The sequence below is a fragment of the Drosophila guanche genome, unplaced genomic scaffold (assembly GCF_900245975.1).
Source record: "Drosophila guanche unplaced genomic scaffold, DGUA_6, whole genome shotgun sequence".
Classification (NCBI taxonomy): domain Eukaryota; kingdom Metazoa; phylum Arthropoda; class Insecta; order Diptera; family Drosophilidae; genus Drosophila; species Drosophila guanche.
The window spans coordinates 4,482,150-4,499,007 of NW_022995747.1; the positions used below are offsets into that span (position 1 = coordinate 4,482,150).

General features: G+C 46.1%; 5 protein-coding genes and 1 pseudogene across 5 annotated transcripts in view; 5 read left to right on the forward strand and 1 right to left on the reverse strand.

Annotated features, from left to right (window-relative positions):
* Nucleotides 1–2,729: 2,729 nt before the first annotated feature.
* LOC117583175 lies at nucleotides 2,730–3,902 on the forward strand. Its single transcript, XM_034271372.1, has 3 exons — nucleotides 2,730–2,772; nucleotides 2,840–3,232; nucleotides 3,292–3,902. Exons 1-3 carry the CDS (start codon nucleotides 2,730–2,732, stop codon nucleotides 3,900–3,902), a joined length of 1,047 nt encoding a protein of 348 aa, XP_034127263.1.
* Nucleotides 3,903–5,644: 1,742 nt separating this feature from the next.
* Nucleotides 5,645–7,430, forward strand: LOC117583075. The gene is made up of 3 exons (XM_034271249.1): nucleotides 5,645–6,276; nucleotides 6,338–6,730; nucleotides 6,796–7,430. Exons 1-3 carry the CDS (start codon nucleotides 6,216–6,218, stop codon nucleotides 7,410–7,412), a joined length of 1,071 nt encoding a protein of 356 aa, XP_034127140.1. The 5' UTR covers nucleotides 5,645–6,215; the 3' UTR covers nucleotides 7,413–7,430.
* A 976-nt stretch (nucleotides 7,431–8,406) lies between these two features.
* On the forward strand, nucleotides 8,407–9,827 carry LOC117583435. Its single transcript, XM_034271734.1, has 3 exons — nucleotides 8,407–8,474; nucleotides 8,527–8,922; nucleotides 8,988–9,827. The coding sequence occupies exons 1-3, from the start codon at nucleotides 8,429–8,431 to the stop codon at nucleotides 9,635–9,637; spliced, it is 1,092 nt and encodes a 363-aa protein (XP_034127625.1). The 5' UTR covers nucleotides 8,407–8,428; the 3' UTR covers nucleotides 9,638–9,827.
* A 126-nt stretch (nucleotides 9,828–9,953) lies between these two features.
* Nucleotides 9,954–11,036, forward strand: LOC117583436 (annotated as a pseudogene).
* An 81-nt stretch (nucleotides 11,037–11,117) lies between these two features.
* On the reverse strand, nucleotides 11,118–13,464 carry LOC117582831. The gene is made up of 3 exons (XM_034270887.1): nucleotides 12,970–13,464; nucleotides 12,617–12,911; nucleotides 11,118–12,555 (listed from the first exon to the last, which is right to left on the reverse strand). The coding sequence occupies exons 1-3, from the start codon at nucleotides 13,449–13,451 to the stop codon at nucleotides 11,308–11,310; spliced, it is 2,025 nt and encodes a 674-aa protein (XP_034126778.1). The 5' UTR covers nucleotides 13,452–13,464; the 3' UTR covers nucleotides 11,118–11,307.
* Nucleotides 13,465–15,175: 1,711 nt separating this feature from the next.
* Nucleotides 15,176–16,858, forward strand: part of LOC117583374 (ankyrin repeat domain-containing protein 50) — a 29,959-nt gene continuing 28,276 nt past the window's right edge. The window contains exon 1 of the mRNA XM_034271655.1: nucleotides 15,176–15,999. The gene's annotated coding sequence lies outside the window, so the exon portion shown is untranslated. The remainder of the gene's footprint in view (nucleotides 16,000–16,858) is intronic.

The window sequence follows — 16,858 nt, forward strand, 5'->3', positions numbered from 1 at the left end:
GAGGGCTCACAAGGATGCGCTGGAGGATTCACTTGGCAAGTGGCAAGAATCCTTCCTTCAGCCTCACTCCTTTGGGGCCCCTCGTGGTTTAGGCCTCATTTTGCGGCTGCTGTAGGTGCGCTAAAATTATGCAAATCATCGTAATACTTTCACAGAGAAAGCAAAGCGGAAGGAAATTGTGTAAAAGCGGCAAGCTATGGGCGATGGGCGGCGTGCGGGTGCAGGCAGCGACAGGCGGATGAGCTGCTGCTGAGAAGCAGCGTGCCAGAACAGCAGCCGTGTCTGTTCCGACTGCTTGTGGCAGCCTTTTTGGCAGGCTACAAAGCAAATAATTGCCCCAAAAATTGGGGCCATGCAAACTGTAATGTAATGGAGCCGTTTCCCTTTGAACGTCGTCGCATGTGTAGTCCTAATGATGATATCCCCCTCCCAAAAAGAAAAAGAAGTGAATCAAATAAAGACAGCGAGAAGTAGATGGAGGATGGAGATGGAGTGTGAGAGCGCAAAGCGAGCAGAGTGGAAAACAGTAAAATTAAGTAAAATACATGGAAAATGTTTACTCAAGCAACCAGAGTCAATAGAAGAGGTGGGAGAGACGCTCCTTAAAGACTCTCACCGTAAAGGAGTTTAAGCTGCCACGCAGTGGAGCATAAAGTGCACTACCTACCCATTTCCACCCCGTCAGTTTCCGTTTCCTGCTCGACCTCGTCCTCTCCGTGGTTGTGGAAAAATTTAATAAACGTCAAGCTGCGGAAGAGCGGGAAGAGAGTTTCGAACGGAGTGGCGTGGCATGGACTGGAGTGGAGTGGCTTGCAGCATTGCACCTGCCGTTGACCGCAATTGGGGTCCGAAATGCATGCTCATATCGTCCCCATAAGAAGCAAAAAAGCCAAAGAGCCGAAATGCCGAGAAGCCGAGCAGCCGAAGAGCCAAACAATGGCCAAACAAATGCTGAAAATTTGCAATATAACGTATACGAGCAGTGACACATTCGGGACATAAAAGCGTGGCATGGAGAGCATGTTGCTTGCCACCGCAAGCAGACATCTATGATCCCCTGATATCTGAAACTTCATAAGTCCCCACCGTGATTGTCAGCCATATTTCAGTTGCCCACTTAAGACCCATCTCTGATTTATGGTCTCAAAGTTGCTTAACTTTCCATCGCTCATATGTCGCCCCCGCTGGTCTTCTTATAATTGCTGCTGGAAACGGGAACCCATTTATAAGTCCTAGGCCCCTAGACCAAGTTCCGGGGCATGTAAAACTTTTCCCATTTCGCTGATCATTTCGCGCAACATTAACATGCTTATTAATAGTTGCAACAAATCCAGAGACAGACAGAAAGACACATCAACCACGGCTGAACACGTCTCATGTTCCTAATGGCCCTGGCCGCTGTCTAAGCCGCGTGAAATTGTCAAAGTGTTGGCCACATTTCATCCTCGTTCCACCAGCAATTTTATTGCTCCCCAAGCTAAGGGGAGCTCGTACCTTTTTGGAATAGCGCGACACATTAACTTAATAATTTAGTGAGTGTCGAGTGGGCTGTTATAAATATTTATAAGCAACAGCAATGGCAGTGGCTGCGGCAGTGGCGGCTTGAGTGGGCCGTATATGGCAGTCCTAGGTCTGCAGCTAAGAGCTACTCCAGCTCTTCCAGCTGCCTCAACTATTCCGGATACCGAGTTCTCAAGCTCAATTGCGCGTAAAAGTCAAACGTCTTTGCCTTTACTTTCACCGTCCACCGCACTCGCTCACACACAGATTCCGATATTGAGAACAGGATACCGGAGTTTGGGTCGGGACTTACTCACATGCAAAGTTTGCACGTTTCGCCTTCAGCCTTGAGACTTGAGCCCTAAGTCGGTGTTATGTATGCGCATGTATTAGTTGTGCCGCCATTTTGTATGGCACACAAACGGGAAAACGCTTACAGTCGTTAAGGGATTTAGCAGGCAAATATAAATTTATGAAATATTCGACGACAGCACAATGCAGCACACTGGAATATCGTACGGATCTATGGCACACTTTTCGTTGCATCTTTCCCCTGCCAAAAACTCACCTCACACGCCTGTAATCGACTCGGGGCAGGCAGCACACACAACCAACAGAAGCCGCAACATGACCAAAATCAATGCTAAAACCAAACCGAAACCCGAACTAATGGTATTTGAGGAGCAAACAATGATAATGAAATCATGGGGCACAGGGTAAATGGCAAACGGCAAATGGCAAATGGAAAGTGATTCGACTGGGTCGGTCTGTGGCATCGGGCCAATAACTAATTTCATTTGCTCTGCAAATGCGGATACACTGCAACAGCTGCACAAAAGTTGATATTATCCCACATGAGGAGCTACAGTATGTTTTGAGGGGAGGATTTTCCTGCACTGAAACTGAATGTAATTAAACCAAAATTGAGTTGTTAAGCAAGTTGCATTCAGCCAGAACATTGAATGAAAGTTCATTAGAGTCCATTTTCTGTGTAATCTTTATTTCAGCCTGCAGTCTTTAAAGGCTTGTGGGTCGCACGTGCCAGCAAGTAAAGCTTCATATGGCAAACCATTGAAAAGTTGCAACAAAACAACAAAAGAGCTTCCTTTAGTGGGGCAAACAGCTGTGCAAATTGTTCTGCAACGGAGTATCGCCACAGCCTAGAGCCGATATTGCTATAAATAAACGCCAAACCATAGGGCTTGCAGTCACGCTGAGAGTTTTTGGACATGCTGAGACGACTGCTACCATTACTGGCACTCTGTGCCTTGGGTAAGCCCTCAAATATTTACAAACCAATATGAGTGCAACATTGATAGGGTTTCTGTCACACACATAGCACAGAGTCAATGTCCCTTTACGAGGCCCATGGTCGAGGGAACGACTCGAATTGTGATGGTGCGTCTTCGCAATCGGCAGATGATGCTGAAGCGGACGGCCAGTTCCGCTGTGGGAGAGTCGCTCCAGCTGTGGTGCAACCCGCGGGACGTTCGCCCGGTCACCTGCCAGCGCGGCCAGAGGCCATCATTTGTGCCTCCATTACCGATGACATGCCAGACTCCGCCTGTGGCAGTCACAATACCAGTGTCAGATCGACGCTGCAGGGCCACCATGCTCCGCGTCGGCTACAACATTGGCAGGGGACAATTCCTGGAGCTCTATCGTGGCTGCTTCGACAGGCGGGCCGTGCGAGCTCATTGGATCGAGCATCAGGTTTATGCCAAGCCTTTCTGTGAGTAGTCAAATAATTAACCAGAACCTGGATTGACCTACTCGATATTAATCCTACAGATGCCACACGCCCTTGTGTGCGATTCACCTCCGACGGCGTCATCTCGGGGGCGGACGAGGCCAGTTACTTGACGCGCAACATTCATGCCACCTTCCGCCGCCTGTTCGGCAACAATCAGAACTATGTGCCCAACAATCGGGATGTGATCATCAATCGTGGCCACCTAGCCGCCTCGGCCGACTTCCTCTTCGGTGATCAGATGTGCGCCACCTTCAAGTACGTGAATGTTGTGCCGCAATTTAAGAGCATCAACGATCGCAACTGGGAGGCCATCGAGCGTTGGGTGCGTAACTCAGTGCGGGGCAATCGATTCGTTAATGTGCGCACAGGTGCCAGCGGTATCCTCTCGCTGCCCGCTGCCAACGGGCAAAGGCAAGTCTTCCTGAGCGGCAATCGCAATCCGGTGCCCCTCTGGATGTACAAGATTGTTCGCGACTCAAACAATCGTCCCCTAGTGGCATTCCTCACCCTCAACAACATCTTTGCCCGCCAGCGTCCCGCACCGCCGGCCTTCTGTCAGGCCGTCAATTGTCCCATACAATTGGCAGGCGCGGCTGCTGATGGCTTCACCTTTTGTTGCAACCCCGCCACCTTTAATCCACCCAATTGATGGACAACTCAAAACTAAAATGTATCTGCCTAAAATATAATTTAGAGATACAAATTTAGTTTTGATTGATATACCATATTTTTCGGACTTATTTCTATCACTTCCAGTACATTTCATTTGTTTATTCGCTTCGGCATTGCATTGCGACAATTAATAAAATTTAATTCCAATTAAATTAAAACATTGTTATGTCTGACTGCCGAAAATCAATTTTCATAAATCGTAAAGTTTCGTATGGCAATTTAAAAAGCAACTAAACGCTTTGGATTCATGCCTCATTCAAAATTGACTCTTGCTGCCAGTTTTAATGGTCATTCGGTGGGTTCTCATAAATTCCATTCCCGACAACTCACCCACAGCAAAATCCAGCCGCCGCGCCGTCTCTCGCTTTTGGGCCATTTAAATTCAAGCTGCGATTGTGAGGGTGGTGAGAGCTGTGGGGGTGTGGCACTTTTTAATGCGTGCGAGTGCAATAAAGCCCCGAGTCCATGGCAGGTTTGCTTCTGGCCGTGTTGTGGCCTGCGCCTAAAAGTAGACATTAAATAAATTATTCAGCTTGGCAGCGGCTGCGCTGCTTTTAAATACGGACGCCTGCGAAATTGTTTTGTGCGTGTGGACCTGATGGAATACCCAAGGAAGTCGATGCCGGTAAAGGGGTTGGGAGTGTGGAGGCCACTGGGAGCTCATAAAAGTGCAGAATAAATGTAGCAGCCCGGACATGAGCTGGGCTCTCATAAAATCTAACAGTTGTAATTGTGCTGTAAACACGCAACTCAATGGAATTGTAAATGCTTCCCCGGAACTTGCCACCCATCTCTCCCATCCCAGCCACCATTCACAAGTCCCTATCTATGAGTCTATACCATCGGAAAGTCCACCATCACCCGTCTGCAGTGCGGCACAATTTAATTTATGTTTCGGTTTGTGGTCGGCTTGTTGATTTCGCCGCTTTGCCCCTTTTATTTTTATTGACCATTACAATCCGTACATAGAAGCATGCCACACACCACGCCACACCACACCACACCACACCACACCACACCATACAATTCGAGTCTCAAATTTTATATGGCATAATTTGGTTCGCTTCTGTGAGCATACATTAAAAGTGCCCAAATAGCGCCAAATTGCTCGTAAGTTGCGGAAATTGCGTTACGCCTCCATGCAGTCCTGTTCAGGACCCGCTTACCAGCGGATGGCAGACAAAAGCCTAGAATACTTTGCCGCGCATTAAACATTTCACAAAATGCACATTAAAAGACATGGCCACTTAGATCCAACGACAAATACTCGCACAATGGCCAGACAATGACAATGGCCAACATTAGAAGGCAAATCATTCAGAGACTATCTGGCTCTGTCACTGTCTCTTATTGTGATTCTGATTTTGGCATTAGTGTGTCATTATGTGAACTAGAACAGGTAAATCGCAGTGAATTTGAGTAAGGTCTAGGAGTGCTTTGAGAATGTACATGCCCATTAAGTGCAGTAATACATCGAGTAAATATGTCCTGAAACTCGGGATGTACATATGTATATGGGAAATCTTTCGCATTCGTTAGCCAAAGCCTTAGTACAATATTTTGCATCTTTGTCACTGTACATTGCACTTCAAATGCAGGCAAGTAATTCTAGCTCTGGGACTTGCATATTTATTTGGTTGCATGTTACCCAATGTAATTTCAGGATCAGTTTAGAAATAACCTTTTATTTTGTCTACAACTGAATGCTGAATTCCACTTGGACTACAGCCTGCAACGCATTCAACTGTGCCAAACAAAGTATGCTTTCCAGCTTGCATATGCATGTGAGAGCACAGAATGCAGCGAAATACATAGTAAATCGTTTTGGCTAAATATTCGGAAAAATAAAATTTCATTTGGCTGCACCATCAGGGGACTGTAGTAAAGGGAAAGCATAGCCTTAAAGGAAGTGCACACACTTTCATGTTGACCCAGAAAGAGAAGACAAGGCAATGTTGCCAATGTCAGTGCCGGAAAATGGAAGTACAAATTACTGTGCATATCCGAGTGTGAAATATTTTTAGGGCTAGCCTGGCCTGGCTAGCCTCACATCAAGTGCGGGGCACAATGAAAAATAATAATAAAACGCTGCTTCAGCACTCTAGGCCTACCTCCCCCCATGCAAGTGCTCAGAATGTGTTGCCAAAAATAGCCTGTTGTTTCGGCTTCTGAGCCTGAATGCAGACACGTGCCAAAGCGCGTGGCCCGCTAACAATGGACTGGGAAAACGCCCGATGGCACTGACAGTCGTATAAATGACAGCGGCAAAGCCTGCAGATCCATAATCACCATGGAAGCCCAACAGGTGTTCCGATATCTGCTGCTGTTCATCGCCATCGGACTGGGATTGGGTGAGTGGAAAAATGGAAGAAACTTCTCAACTTCATACATCATTTCCCTGTCATGTGGTAGTCCTTCAAGCGAAGGCCGACTGCCCATTGTCGCGGGCCATGATTGAGGGCACCAATCGCATATTTGCCAACCGCGATCGCCGCGGTAACTACGCCCTGAAGCGTGTTCAGCGAGTGCAAACTGGAGAGGTGCTCCACATGATTTGCCAGCCGAACGACATCGTCCAGACCACCTGCCAGCGGAACACCAACTTCACCCGACCGCTGCCGCTGCGATGCAATAACCCGATGGCCGCCACTGCGACAATCGTCACCGATACATCCTGTCGGGCCACCATGTACTCCATTGGCTACACGATCAACAACCGAAGGCTGGAACTGTATCGCGCCTGCTACGATCGGGCCAATGTAAAGGCCATCTTCACGACACACACGGTGTACGGCAAAACCTTCTGTGAGTACCCAGTGATCTTTCCTGGCTTCCATTACTTTACAGGATTTTCTGTGTTCCCCTAACAGTCCCAGCGCGTCCCTGTGTGGCTTTCAGTCGAGATGGCGCTCTGAGTGAGGCAGATGCCAGGACCTTCACCGTTCGCAGTATCTACGATGCCTTCAGGCGCATCTTCGGCAACACCCAGAGATACATTCCCAATAATCGTAATGTTGTCATCAATCGCGGACACCTGACTCCCTCGGCGGACTTTCTCTTCGGCGACCAAATGTGTGCAACCTTCAAGTACGTCAATGTTGTGCCGCAGTTTAAGAGCATCAACGACAGGAACTGGGAGACAATCGAGCGCTGGGTGCGCAATCGCATCCGACTAGGTGGTTCGCTGAGGATCAAGACGGGTGCTGTTGGCAATCTCATTCTGCCCACTCGTCAACGGCCCCCCGTTCGTCATCGCGTAATCCTGGGAACTGGCACCAAGAACCCCGTGCCCGAATGGATGTTCAAGGTGGTGCGAACTTCAAGAAATCGGCCGCTTGCCGTCTTCCTTACGTACAACAACATCTACGCCCCACGCCGTCCCACTGCCCCACGATTCTGCACCAGCGTACCCTGCCCCATGGCGCTGGTCAACACGGCAGTCGCTGGCTTCACCTACTGCTGCAATGCCACCACTTTTAGTCTCTGATATTCAACTTATTTTGAATGCAAGTAGTAACTTTGGTTACGCTTAAATACCCCAAATAAAATATATTTCATTAAAGCAACCAAAAGTGTGGTAAAGGTTTTCCTGGAGCCGCAAAAAAACTTTCCCTTGCCAATTTAAATGTACAAGATGGCTTGCGTTGCCGTCAATAATTCCCTGTAGTATGTCTGCCTCACATACGACAACAGCTTGGAAGAGGCAACAAGACCACCAAAGATTCCCCCCCAACTGACTGCAGCCCGTCTGCTGCAATCCGTCCCGGTGACACTACTAATGAATGTTTGGACGAGTAGACGAGTGGTTTCAAGTGCGACTTTTTATTTGATTTTTGCTGCTGCACCTTAGATTTAATTTTAGATAGGTTTTTATGAGTGCTGATGACAAAATGCAAGCCACATAAAGTTCATTGGATGCGATGCAGCTTGAAAAGAATGAAAAGACAAGCCCTTTGTTATTATACGTGCCCCGGCAAAGTAAACACCACAGCCGCAAAACCACTTGGCGATGTCTGATAGTAACCGTAGATAAAAGAGTGTAGCAAGAGCCCAGGGGCCCGGGGCAAGGACTGTCTTGAACCGCATGGGCACTGCTATCAGCGATGACCTGAGAAATGGTGCGGAGCGGGCGTTGAAAGTTGCAAGTTGCTGAGCTGCCGCAACACGCACGTTGTCATCTGTTGGATTCTGGAAAGCAAAAGGTAAATGCAACAGAATACAAGATTTAATAGGGAGAAGGCTGGCCATAAATCTACTACATCATCTCTCAAGCGATAAGAATGACAAGTGCCTACAGAATTTCCCAGTTAAATGTCAATGCAATTACTCATTTGTGGCTTTCCGCGAAGCGAGGGTTATCAGCAGCTCCATTCTTGAAATTAAACAAACAAATAATCGCAAAAGAGAGACCTCCCGGCGATAAGGAAATTCCCAAAGAGAGTCTAGAGTCTGGACAAGCTCCCAAACGATCATCAGTTATAGCTCTAAGCTCAAGCTGTGAAGATGAACAATGTGCGGTGCCTCTGTGCATTACTCAGTTTGCTATTTTGTAAGTTATAGTATAATTTATATTTGTTGTTAAAGGGTGATTATTTTTGTAGTACTCGGAAACGCTCAGGCTGATTGCGCGCTAAATGAACATGAATTAACACAGACGAGTCGGGTTTTCGCCACACACGATGGTTCGAGCTATCAGCTGCTACGCAAGGGCTTAGTTCCCAACAATGCTAGAGTATATTCGATTTGCCATGCAGCTGACATAATACTCTCCACATGCACTGCAAACAGCTTCAACCCACCACTGGCCACAGCTGGTTGTAGTCAATCTGTAAGCCCAGTAGTGGAGGCAATCGCCGATACTAGTTGCTCCTACACCATGTATCGTGTGGGCTATAATGTCAGAAATGTAGCGTTTCTAGAGATCTACAGAAGTTGCTATGATCGAGCGAATGTTAAAGCGCTCTTTACGATTTACATGGCCCACACAAGCACCTCGGGTAAGTTTGTTGTATTCCAGTCCAAGTCCATCAAATAATACAAACAAATCTTTGTCTCTTTTTAGATGTGGATCGTCAGATACATTTCACAACTGATCGCATCATCTCTGGAGCAGCTGCGAGCTCGTTTCTGAATCCCAAGATCTATGAAAGATACAAGCGACTCTTGACATCCGCCCAGACTTATTTTACAAAAGGCGCAAATATGTACGATCGTGGCCATCTCACACCATCGCTTGACTTTGCCTTCAAGGAGAGCAGAGGACAGACAAACAAATACATCAACTTGATACCACAGTTTAGTACAATCAATCGCGGCAACTGGAAAACCATCGAGAACTGGGTGCGGCGACAGCTGTCTGAAGGACACTTCGATGTCCTAAAAGTCTGCACTGGTGTCTTCGGAGTGCTCGAACTGTCCGCGGGAAACATTCAAATGTTTCTGTTGGACAACCCAAACAGGAATCCCGTTCCCAAATGGATATACAAAATTGTAAGCCACATATCGGGCGCACACTTTGTGTTCCTCACCTACAACAACGCACATGCAACCACACGGCCGATGGGGCAGGTCGTATCCAGCGTTTGCCTAGAAGTTCCGTGCCAAAACTTGGGTCTAAGTGTACGGAACGAGGGCACCGCAGGATACACTTTCTGCTGCGACCCTTACGATTTTATAGCTAGAAACCTCCCACATTTAACGGGAGTTTGCTGAACCTGTGAAAGCTTTGAAGTTTGGTTTGTAAACCAAGTTTGGAACATGGCTAAAAAGCTGCGAAAGTATTTGGTGGCAAAATACAGTGTTCAATGCGTAGACTTATAGAATTATACCCTTACGTACGTTGATCTTTTTCACGCAGTGTACTATTATAAGATCCGCTGATAACACAAATCTTATTTTTTAAGCGATTATTAGTTTCATTTCGGTGCTCAAACTTAAAATATGAACCGACGACGGTGTCTGTCTCTCCTTATTCTAAGTCTATTGCTCTGTAAGCTTCAACGTTTCGTAATCATATTTAATGGGATCTTGATCCATTTTCGGTGCCTTTATAGATGTCGAAACTGTTCTGGGTGATTGCGCGTTGAGCCTGACTAATACGGACACCAAATGGGTTTTCGTCTATTGTGAGAATCACGTATACTACCCCCTGCGTACGGATGTGGTTGCACCGTATACACGTGTGTATTGGCTCAGCACTGGCAAAATGAACAAAGTTTCCATTTGCCAGCCAAACGGAATCTTTCGGCCAGTTCTACCCACCACCCTATGCCCCAACCCACTGAAAGCAGTTGTGGAAGAGATCCCCGATCCCAGTTGCCCCCACAAAATGTACCGTGTAGGCTACAATTCCCAGCATCCGTCGGATTTTTTTGAGGTCTACAGAAGCTGTTACGACGTAGATACTATGACGGCGCATTTTTCCATTCACGGAACCAAGGATCGTCTCGAGTAGTGTTATTTATAATGAATTTGCTGTGCTCTTCCCATCTAGTCGTGCCTCGTCCGAATCAAGGTTTTTCCTCTGACCGCATATTGCCCGCCGCAGATGCCGTCAGCTTTCATAACAAAATTATCTATAAGAGGTTCATGGATATCTTTGGCACCCAGCAAACGTATATGCCACAAAATGAGTTGATCTTTGCTCGCGGCCATTTGGCGCCCGTTGGTGACTTTGTTTTTGTAAAAGATATTCGATTGACCAGCAATATTGACGATTAATAACGGTAACTGGAAAATCATTGAGAACTGGGTGCGTCGACAGCTTACATACGGAACATTCGATGTTCTAAAAGTCTGCACCGGTGCACTGCATGTGCTCCAGCTGAGCGATACCAGAGGGAATTGGAAAGATATTTCCCTATTGGCCCCCAACAGGAATCCTATTCCCAAATGGATGTACAAAATTGTGAGCCACATATCAGGCGCACACTTTGTTTTCCTGACCTACAACAACGGATGGGCCAACGTGCGAACGACGCCACTCCCTGTATCCCTGTCCGATGCCCAAGCGATTTTCGTCTGAATGTGACGGGGGAACATGGTTACACATTCTGCTGCGATATGGATCGCATTCATCATTTTATCATCACTAATCTGCCACGTTTGATGGGAATTTGTTAAACTCTAATAAATGTTTTTCCGATTCCATTATTTAATGTCAATTAAGTTTCAGTTTGTTTTGTCTAGAAAGTCCATGGTTCGTCAAGACGTTTCATCAGAATCATGAACAAGATATGTTTGTATGTCTGTATGTTGTACGTCGGTTCCGGTCGATCCAGTCATAATAACTTGAGTTAAATTGCAATTTTCAATTAGTTAATTGAACCTATTCTTAGCGCCCCGAAAGACAACCACGGGCATTGTACTTATGGAACTCTGGGCTACTCTTTGAGATTGCTCAGACAAATGCAATACAATTTGTCTGTTTTATCGGCAATGCAGGTTGCATCGTTTTCATAGGAATCGAGACGACTGATAGATGTCACATTAACGTCCACAGCTTCTGTAATGTTGTTAAAGACAACTGTGGCTCGGAAGTCGGCACTGTTTTGTTTCACCTTAAACATTGTGCGATATACGGCAGTGTCCGAAGTGGACTGTAAATCGTGGAAGTTCTGATCGAGTGCGACCCTAATTTCCGTTTCGTGTATATAGGAAAGTGATAGATTGGCACAAATGGAACTGAGATTTCTGCCGCTCAGGTATTCGTTGATACGTTCAATGACCCGCGGAGCTATGCGACGTGGCCAGTCGCCGGAGAGTCGCTTGTAGGGCACACAGGTGCAATAGTGCTCCGGTATGCCAGCATCCTCGCATGTCCGCTGTTCATCCATTGGATAGAACACCGAGTGGCACTTGGGGCAATCGTAGGACTTGGGCAGCGGGTGACCATCGGGGCTGCCCAGCTCGATGATGTGCTTCAGGGTGTTGTGCAGATCATAGTTGGAGGTCAGCCGATGCTGATTCAGTTCTAGGGCACGTGCATACTCCGGATATTGGGCCCGGAACCAGGGCGGCAGGTAGATGAACATCGAGGGAAGACGCGACTCCAGGAAGCCACTTTCAAAGTACATTATTTCCCCGTAGCGAGAACCGTGATCGGAGAGAAATATCACAATGCTCTGCTCGAGAACGCCGTCTGATTTGAGGTCCAGCATGTACTGCAGGACGTAGTCCTCCATCTTCGATGGCATTCGGTAGTCATCATGGCTGAAGCTGTTCGACCAGAACAGGCCCCAAATGGGTTGCTCGACCACATATCGCCTGGCAAACTCCTTGCACAGATCGTAGGCATAGCTGCTCGTCTCCCGGCGACCAATGCAATATCTCATCGAGCAATCGGCACACTTCCAGGTGTCCAGATCCGACTCGGCTGCCTTCTGCAGAGGCCTGAGGTAGTAGTCTGTCGGCTGCTCGTTGAAGCCAGGCTTTACGTAGTTAAAAGTGTTTATGCCAGACTCGTCCTCGGCATATGCCGTCAGGTAGCTGGCGTTCTTGAAATACTTCCAGATAAAGGGAGTCTCATCCAGGCAGCCATTAGTCTTCCAATCGCAGACTTGCTCCTTGGCAGACTCTGGACTGTAGCCGGCCAGAATAGCCATCAGATTGGGAAATGTGTTGTCGCCAATCTGGGCAAGGGTAGAGCCAATTAGTTAATGTTTTTTGTTCTCTGGATCCTTAATAACTCACCTTGTTGTATCCCTGAAGCTCGTACCAGCCCCTGCCTGTGAGAAATTTGTAGACTTTTGGCATGGTGCGCCTCAGATTGATTCTCGAGAGACTGTCAATGCCGAACATGAGCAAGGACGGCTTTCGCTTCGATGGCTCCAGGGAGAGTCCTGGCTGTGGGGCTTTGAACTGGACGAGCGTGTAGGCATCGCTCTGGAGGATGTGCGACGTGTTGTCTATCCGATGGCAGCCCAATATCAGCGCCTCAACATGCAGCGGAACCACATAGTCCTGGGAGAAGTACTTGCGATCCACGCTAAAGACAAGACTAAGTGAATTCCAAGGCAAATTAAATATCCATGCACTTGCTGTACCTGTCATAGCCATCGGACGGACTGCGTTTTATCTCCTGGTAGTAGCAATTGTACTCAATCTCACGCGATTGTAGCAGACGGGTGGCCAAAGTCTCATTGATGTGCAGCACATAGCGCTGCCTGCCCACATCGTAGATGGGTGTGACGAGGGCGGTGTCGTTGGAGCACGGCTCGTACACCATTCGCTTGTACACGGCCACTGTGTCTGCCCCAAAGGGATCCACATATGGGATCTTGCACTGGGAACTCTCCACAAAGTACAAAGGCAACGCAGTCGCATCCTGGACTCGAATGCTGGAATACGGAAACGAATCATTTGGATCTTCGGAGTCATCCAGGGTCGTTGTCACCGGTAGAAGAGCTTTAAATTTCGGTGATGGCGCATCGTTGGTACGCTGTTGTGGCAAAAACACAACACAAATCACAAACAGACAACAGAATACGATCCATTTGTGTATTGGACGGAGGGACGGAGGGCCCATGTTGTGCAGTGCAAGAAACTCGATGGCCTACTAAATATTCTACACCCCTGCCATTCTAAAACGTTTAACTTTAACACATTTACTGATAGACGGAGCGTGCGAGTCGTGTGTTCTCGAGTATGTACTGAAGTACATTCATATTTATGTATCTCTGTTGGCAACCCATACCCATACCCATACCTTTGACTCTTAGACTCTGCTTCACCTGCTTGATATCTTGGGGCTCCCGATTTCTTGAATCTCTCAACTCACAACTTAATTGAGTACATATTAGCAATTAACACACGAAATTAAATACTCATCAATGGTCTTATCAACCCACACCCCGCCCACGCGTCATTATTGATATCGCGATGGGTAAAAGTTATCAATCAGAGCCGAGCCCGCTGCCTGCTGCCTGCTGCCTGATGCCTGCTGACTGGTGGTTATTCTGCAGAAGAGCATCTTATTCATAAACCTTGCACTGTTATTTCTAATGAACTTGTCGGACCCACTGCCAACCTACAATGATTGATTGATGAGCTGCTCGATTAAAGAAAATAATTATCTCTTACTCGTACGATTCCCTTCGTTATACCAATTGAATTATATATTGAATTGACTTACAGTTAGCACATTGCTGAGACCTAATTTTATTTGAAAGCTCCAAGCTAGATGTGTAGCTTCATTCAATATGACAAGTTTCCGATGGATAACACGACTTGTGAATGGCGCATGGCCCGCTGATGAAGAGTGTCAAAGTAAGCTTTGCTTTTGTTTAGTAATAGTTCCGTATATTCGGGTCATCGACTTGTCCAGGTGTGACACTTTAGTGTGATTTCTTTATTTTGTATTAGCCTACCTGGCCTGGGAACTCAACTAAGCGACGGTTGTACGTTTTGGGAAGAGTTTAATTTGTTTCTTCGGTTTCACATGTTTACACAAACTCAAACCTTCGCGCCCATTTTCTTAAACTGTCTTTGGTATTTTCAGTATTTCTTACATGCTATAAATGGTCACACTCTCCTAACATAATTTGAGATGGGAGATTTCGTCACTTTTTATCGGTTGCAGTCTCGGCTAGAAAGATATTACCCGCCATATCCGAAACGATTGTCAAATCTCGACTTCTACATACAGATTTGACGTTGATACAGTAAATATCGAATGTTTTATATTAAAATAATTAATCAAATATTTGTAAACAGTTATCTTCACTGATCGTTTAGACACAGGAGAGGATTTACCTGACCTTTTATTCACAGGTGTTCCGGTCTATTCTTAAATAATTTTCAATGTTATCAGTTAATATACATACACACATGTGTCGCTTTTAATAATTTACACACATTTACATACTGAAGAAAAAACTCTCTAGCTTCCAGAGGGGGTTATTTGAATTACAAATTCAAATACACATTTGTAAAATATAAGGTTATAAGGTATACAATAAAAATGAATATTTATAATAAGCCAAATTGATTCTTGAATCGTATTAAATTATTGTTTTAGTTTCAAAGGTCTTCGCAAGCTAGTAATAACAAATAAAACATAAAAATCGAGGAATATAGAATATAGTATAATTTTTAAATGTAAATTGTATATTTTTGCACTCTTTACACCTTATTTGAAAACCGCTATTTCTAGTTGAATAAGAGCTGAATTGACATCACTGAGTATCTGGTCAATGCGGACTTATCGTCGTGCGACCATCCCCAATTGGCTGTAGCGATTAAATACCAAAACAAAAAAAAAAATCGAAATGAACGGGTCGCGTCTCGCAAAAATTTTAAATTAAAAATGTAGCAAAATTGTCGAAACAATTGTGCTTTCAAATGTCGTGGTCGTGCTCCGTGTGCCATTGTCGAGTCTGTAATTAAATGTGCGAGATTTTAAACGTACAACACAAACCAGGCGGCGACAGCGCGACGCCAAGCCACGCCAAGGCAAAGCAAAGAAAGAAAAATATCCTTTGCCCACGCAGGATGGCTGTGTGAAGCAAATGAAAAAAGAAGTCGTCAAAGCAGTGGTAGCAGCTGAAAAAGGAGAATAATAAGAGTCGTTGGTGGGAGGGGAAGCGAAGCCGCAACTGCTACAAGAGGATTACAACAACAACAAAAACTGCAGCGAAAGTGCATTCGATATAAGAAATCCAACAGCAACATCACAAGTGTAATATGTGGATGATGTTGCAACGTTGCGGCGAGTGCAACGCAGAGTAAAAGCAAAGCAAAAGCAGAACAAACAAAACGAGAGAAAAAGAGGGAGTGTGTGCTGTGTTTGCTCGCTCGCTCGCTCGCCTGTCGCGGTGTGGTGTGCGAGAGTGTTTCGTCTTTGTGTGCGTGTGTGTGTGAGGGCGCCCCTTACAACAAATTATCGTTTAATTTCTTTCGCTTTTGCCACAAGCGGGTGACTTTTGTGCAACTTAGTCAAAAAGGGGGATGTCCTCTTAAGCGGTGGCAGCAACAACAACGAAAACAACAGGAGCAGCAGCCACCACCCGCTCCTCATCAGCCCACTGATAATCCGAGGTCGCCTTCGCTGTCGCCATGAACTGATTGCACCAGAGGTAAGTTAAAACAGTTAGTACGACACCTAACAAAACGACAGTTTGACCTCCCTCGCTTAAAAGTCGTGTAGGAAACGAATGCCAAATTTGCCAAAAAAAAAAATGTATAAACACGTTTGCCAACGCCAGCCAGTGGCAGCGGCGGCTGCATTCGGCGATCTCCAATTAAAGTTGCAGCTGAAAGAAAAACCGGCATGCCGGCTGCTGCCTCCGCATCTGCTGCTGCTGCGCTTGCTGCGGCCGCTGCTCAAAAGTTAAAAGAGCTAAAGAACAAGCAACAACAAACGGCATAAAAAGGAAAGCACGTCTTTCCTTGGGATTCGAATGTAGAGATACCCTGGTGATGAGACAACGATGATGCTTTATGCTTTGTCTCTTTTTCTCCCATTTTAAGTTGTTGAAAAATGTAGTCTGAGATTTATTCTGAAAATTGTGACTAAATTTTAAATTTGATTTTTGTCGTCTATCGTCTCAGTGCCTGACTTCCTTCCTTGCTTTTTCTAACATTTTCTGAAACTCATACTACCCCATGTACACGGGTACACCGTATACTACTCACCAATTGCAGAGGCAATTCATGAATATGTATGAGAGCGTATGTGCTTAAACATGTGGGTGGATGTGTGTCTGTGTGAGTCGGCCGCACTTTAAATATTTTCAGCCAACTACAACAAAGTTCTCCTCTGGATTGCGGCCGTTTTTTCTGAGCCGCCAACTTTTTGAAATGAAAAATAATCATAATAAAGGGCTGCTGAGGAGAGCAAGAGTAGAAGCAGCAGGACCCTTCAACAATGCCCCAACGGTGCCCACACTCTATTTTTTTCAGGAAAAGCCTGAATGTATGAATGAGTTAATCAGA

Excerpts from the sequence above, each read along its gene's own strand:
- LOC117583435 (XM_034271734.1), top strand. The coding sequence starts at position 8,429 with ATGAACAATGTGCGGTGCCTCTGTGCATTACTCAGTTTGCTATTTT. Across the intron at positions 8,475-8,526 it reads ATTACTCAGTTTGCTATTTT|TACTCGGAAACGCTCAGGCT; the intron begins GTAAGTTATAGT and ends TTATTTTTGTAG. Across the intron at positions 8,923-8,987 it reads GGCCCACACAAGCACCTCGG|ATGTGGATCGTCAGATACAT; the intron begins GTAAGTTTGTTG and ends GTCTCTTTTTAG.
- LOC117583175 (XM_034271372.1), top strand. The coding sequence starts at position 2,730 with ATGCTGAGACGACTGCTACCATTACTGGCACTCTGTGCCTTGG. Across the intron at positions 2,773-2,839 it reads ACTGGCACTCTGTGCCTTGG|CACAGAGTCAATGTCCCTTT; the intron begins GTAAGCCCTCAA and ends TCACACACATAG. Across the intron at positions 3,233-3,291 it reads GGTTTATGCCAAGCCTTTCT|ATGCCACACGCCCTTGTGTG; the intron begins GTGAGTAGTCAA and ends TTAATCCTACAG.
- LOC117582831 (XM_034270887.1), bottom strand. The coding sequence starts at position 13,451 with ATGGGCCCTCCGTCCCTCCGTCCAATACACAAATGGATCGTATTCTGT. Across the intron at positions 12,912-12,969 it reads CCGTCCGATGGCTATGACAG|CGTGGATCGCAAGTACTTCT; the intron begins GTACAGCAAGTG and ends TCTTGTCTTTAG. Across the intron at positions 12,556-12,616 it reads AGCTTCAGGGATACAACAAG|ATTGGCGACAACACATTTCC; the intron begins GTGAGTTATTAA and ends ACCCTTGCCCAG.
- LOC117583075 (XM_034271249.1), top strand. The coding sequence starts at position 6,216 with ATGGAAGCCCAACAGGTGTTCCGATATCTGCTGCTGTTCATCGCCATC. Across the intron at positions 6,277-6,337 it reads CGCCATCGGACTGGGATTGG|TCCTTCAAGCGAAGGCCGAC; the intron begins GTGAGTGGAAAA and ends GTCATGTGGTAG. Across the intron at positions 6,731-6,795 it reads GGTGTACGGCAAAACCTTCT|TCCCAGCGCGTCCCTGTGTG; the intron begins GTGAGTACCCAG and ends TTCCCCTAACAG.